At 38.9% G+C, this 4,565-nt stretch overlaps 1 protein-coding gene across 1 annotated transcript; it reads left to right on the forward strand.

The window, feature by feature from the left end:
* Positions 1–3,562: 3,562 nt before the first annotated feature.
* Positions 3,563–3,994, forward strand: LOC110933507. The gene has a single exon (XM_022176726.1). It carries the CDS (start codon positions 3,563–3,565, stop codon positions 3,992–3,994), a length of 432 nt encoding a protein of 143 aa, XP_022032418.1.
* Positions 3,995–4,565: the final 571 nt, after the last annotated feature.

The raw sequence follows: 4,565 nt of genomic DNA on the forward strand, positions 1-4,565 counted from the left end.
AGGTCTGATCACCCGTTGAAGAAGGTCTGCTAAAGCTTCATCAGTGGATAGAACTCATCAGAGGATTGGATCATCAGATGTTGTAATCAGTGTTTTATAATAGAACATTGGTTAGTGTTAGCGGATGTTAGAAGTTGTTGTGATTGTTAGATGTCATTGTCTAGGTGACGTCAGCGTTGATTCCACAGTGGTTTGGATTGTACTATAAATAGAACAGTGCATGTACTGTTCTATTTGATCACTTCACACACTTAGCATTTTGTACGAAAAAATGAGTGATCTAAGGCTGAGGGGGAGATTGTATTCATGCATACGTGAATTATTGTAATATTAATTCATTCAGTACAAAGTATTCATGATGTAAGCAAATCTCTCATTGTTTGTGATCTAAAGTTTACATTCATTCCACTGCGATTATTTCATCTTTTTATCATCTTCCATTTGTTCATCATAAACATTCACAAACAATTCAAACTCAGATCCTAACACTTCAGCATGATGTTTGGTTAATTAGTCCATGCCTACTATGACGTCAAAACTCCCAAGTTGCATTAGCGTGAGGTCAATGGGAAAAAGATGGCTATTGAGGTTTAATTGGCAACTACGAATGACGAAATCAAGTACAAGAGGTTTGCCACTAGCTACTTATACTGTTAAAGGTTTTCCTAGTTTAGTTCGAGGCATAGATAGAAAAGGTTCAAACACTAAGGATACAAAACTTCTATCAGCACCCGAATAAAAAAGAATAGAAGCAGGATGATTGTTAACAAGGAACGTACCGTTAACTACGTCGTTATTAGCACGAGCCTCATTAGCATTTATGTTAAATGCACATCTACGAGCTAGATTAGCATTAACAAGCTTTGGGCAGTTATTCTTGAAGTGGCCCATCTCGCCACAGTTGTAACAAGACCCAGGTGGAAAGTGAGGTCGAGTAGGATTTCCTTGGGGTTGAACTAGAATCAAGATAGCTTGTTTCGAACAGATTGACACACATTAGCTAAGTGACCGAGTCATCCACATGAGGTACATTGACGACATGGTAATTGATTCTGGTGGTGACCCTTACATCTGTTGCACAAAGGTGCAGTACCAACGTATGGTTTCCTAACAGGAGGTTAAGCTGGATGGTTGGAGGTAGCTTGATTGGGTTGAGCAACAGCAGCAAAGTTTCTTGAAGCCATACGCTTCCTTAAATTTCTAGAGAGTTCGACTTTGGTTTCTTTTGGTTTCTCCTGGGTAGTTTTGGCAGTTTGTTTCTTGCCGCCTTTACGGAAAAGTTTCCCTTTCTTTACTTGGGAGTCGGTTAGGTTTGCGGCTAGTTCAATAGCCTCCCTAACGGTAGCTGGCTTGCAACCAGTGACAATATCTTGAACTGGATCCGATAGACCATCGATGTGTTTCTCAATGGCCTTATCCAAAGGCGTGACCATGGTGGGACAAAGTAAGCTTAACTCCTCGTATCGATCGGTATACGCACGATGCTCCCCACTATCTTGCTTAAGATCGTGGAATTCGTTCTCGATTGCCCTTTGCTCATTGCGTAGGCAGAACTCTTTCATCATATGAGCTCTAAGTTCTTCCCACGTTTGTACCATTGCTACATCTGCACCTCTGTCTCTCATAATTCCGTTCCACCATGTGAGTGCTCTCTTTTGGAAAACACTCGAAGCAAACTCTACCTTGTGCTCATTAGGACACTAACAATGGCGGAAGGTGCTCTCGATGCTATCAAACCATTGTAGGAGCCCAATAGCTCCCTCACACCCATTGAACTTGAGTGGTTTAGCTAAATTGAATTGTTTGTAGTTACAAGGAGTAGGTGCATTGGTTTTGTTATTGTTATTTTTGGCTTGATTGAGTTGGGTCACAAGGTTTAGTAGTATTGTAGCCATTTGCTGAGCGATCATAGCCGCCATTTCGGCGTCTTGGGTAGCGTTACGACAAGGAGGCATTCTAAAATAGAAGGAAAATATGAGAGGAAATGAGTGAGATTGATAGTGGATAGTAAAAAAGAAACGTTTAAAAATATCAACGAAACATAAGGATTGTGATCATTTATTCGTTACTTAAAACAAACAAACGACACAGTGACTAATCAAAGTAAATGGGTCTTTATAATGTATCGCGAAGACGTGCTTTAGTCTATAAGTGGACACTCACCCCAAGAGTTCCCAGGTAAGAGTGACTGGTCGATTAAGTGGATTTGTACGAACTCTCTAGCCTTAGACAGAAAACTCAGAGTACAAGCATCCACCCTTTCAGATTGCACGTGTTCACATTATTAAAACCCAAACTTTGACGAGATTTTGAAAACTTTCAAGGCTTAAAGTCTAAAAACAAATCATCTAAGGATAGATGATGATTTCTTGTAAAAAGTCTTGGACAAATTTGACTTTTAAGATTGATTAATGGTTTTGCATTGTTTTGTAATCACCTAAGGATAGGTGATGGTATTGTATTAACAATCTATACGTGAGTTACCTCATGTTAGGGGTCCTAGGAAGGTTATAGTCTAGGTCAATTCCATATAACCATGGCTTTGATGCTAATCTCTGTAACACCCCGACCGCGTATAAAAACAACCCGCGGCGGAAACGTCGGGGAGTCATGTTATGGGAATTGTTTCAAACACATGGTATTCAAGGTTTTGTTTCATTGTTAATTTAAATTACATTGTCTTTGGAAAACACAAACAAAATACAAACAATCGTCTTTAAATTTTAAAGTAAACTAAGGCCCGAGTCCATCCTACGTGTAGCATGCTTTCATAATCGTCATACATTAGCACCTGAAACATATGTGAAAAAGATGGTCAACAATGAATGCTGTGAGTAACATAGGTTTTGTGAGTCAAATTCATGGCTTTGTATTTGATATTGCAATACCTTGTTCGATTACGAAAATCGATGAGTGAAAATACCTTGTATCTAAACTTGTATTAAAAATGTTTGGTATTGCAATATGATTAACCAACTATAAAAGTTGGTATGAATAATAAAACCTTGTAGCCATGAATCTCGACAAAAGTGTTTCTTTTGTAAAACCGTATAAGAAATCGATTTAAAAGAAAACTTTGTATGGTTTATATATCTTTAATTGAAAACCGTTCGTGGCTTATCTAAAACCATTTCTCCTTGTTTTGTATAAACCAATCGTCTGTATTATGTATAAACCATTCGTCCGTGTTATGTTTAAGCCATTCGCCCGTGTTATGTATAAACCAATCGTCCTTGTTTTGTATAAACCAATCGTCCGTGTTTTAATTTGTGTAAACAAGTGTGGTCATTTTGGTGAATACATTCAAGCTTGTGTTGACTCGTCTCGACTAACAAACCACCAAAGGGTCTATTAAAAATACAGTTTCTGTTGTTCCCCAAACTTCCCCACAAACCCCGACAAATTTGGTAATGAGATTGCCAGTCCTATGGTACCATAACATACTACTGATCGGCTTGGCCAAAGTTAAAGAAAATATTCGTGTCATGGATAAAACACCAACCAGTTTCCCCGCGTTCCACTTTTATACGAGGCCCATCAGCGGATACACGAGTTTCCTGGGATGTTGGGTAGTCTTGATTGCACGCACTGGGAGTGGGTGACATGTCCAACCGCTTGGAAAGGGCAACACCATCGTGGTGACCATGAGGGTCCTACCCTAACGATACAAGCGGTTGCGTCTCAAGATTTATGGATTTGGCATGCGTACTTTGGCATGGCCGGTGTGAACAATGACATCACAGTTTTACAATCTTCGAATCTTTTCGACGATGTGGAGTATAAGTATGGTGTTGCACCAGATACTTTATTCTATGCAAACGACGTGGAGTATAAGTATGGGTACTATCTTGTCGACGGTATTTATCCAGAGTGGGTGACGTTTGTGAAAAGTTTTTCGTATCCAGATGACGAGAAAATATTGTATTTAAAAAAGAAACAAGAGTCAGCACGAAAAAATGTCGAGCGGGCTTTCGGTGTATTAAAAAAGAGATGATCTGTCACTGCCCAACTGTCGCGGATACTTGAAAAGAGTAAAATGAAAAACATCATGTATTCGTGCATCATCTTGCATAACGTGATATTGGAGGACTCGGGCAGAGCGTTTTGTGGAGAAAGTTATGATGAAGGTAACCAACCGATGAACCCACTACTCACATACGCTCAAAAAGAAGTTATTCGAGCGAGGATACGTGACAGGGACACACACCATAACCTTCGAGCTGATCTGACCGAGCACCTATGGTTTTATCGTGAACAAGGAGGATATGACGGAGACGATGAGTGATTTTTTTAGTGACATTGTAATTTTTATTTAAATTATGACATTGTATTTTTTTTATTTAAATTATGACATTGTATTTTTTTATTTAAATTATGAGTTTTAAATTAATATATCAAAATTAAATAATGTTTAAATTTAAATAAAAAATAATTAGGTAATGATGATAGGAGCTTTAAACCATTGCATGCAAGTTAAATGGAGGAGCTTTAAAGCCCCTCCCCCCCCCATATGACGTGGCGCCTAGGTGAATCTGACATGGCGTGATAAAGCCCCTAGGGGCTTT

The sequence above is a fragment of the Helianthus annuus genome, chromosome 4 (genome assembly GCF_002127325.2).
Source record: "Helianthus annuus cultivar XRQ/B chromosome 4, HanXRQr2.0-SUNRISE, whole genome shotgun sequence".
Classification (NCBI taxonomy): Eukaryota; Viridiplantae; Streptophyta; class Magnoliopsida; order Asterales; family Asteraceae; genus Helianthus; species Helianthus annuus.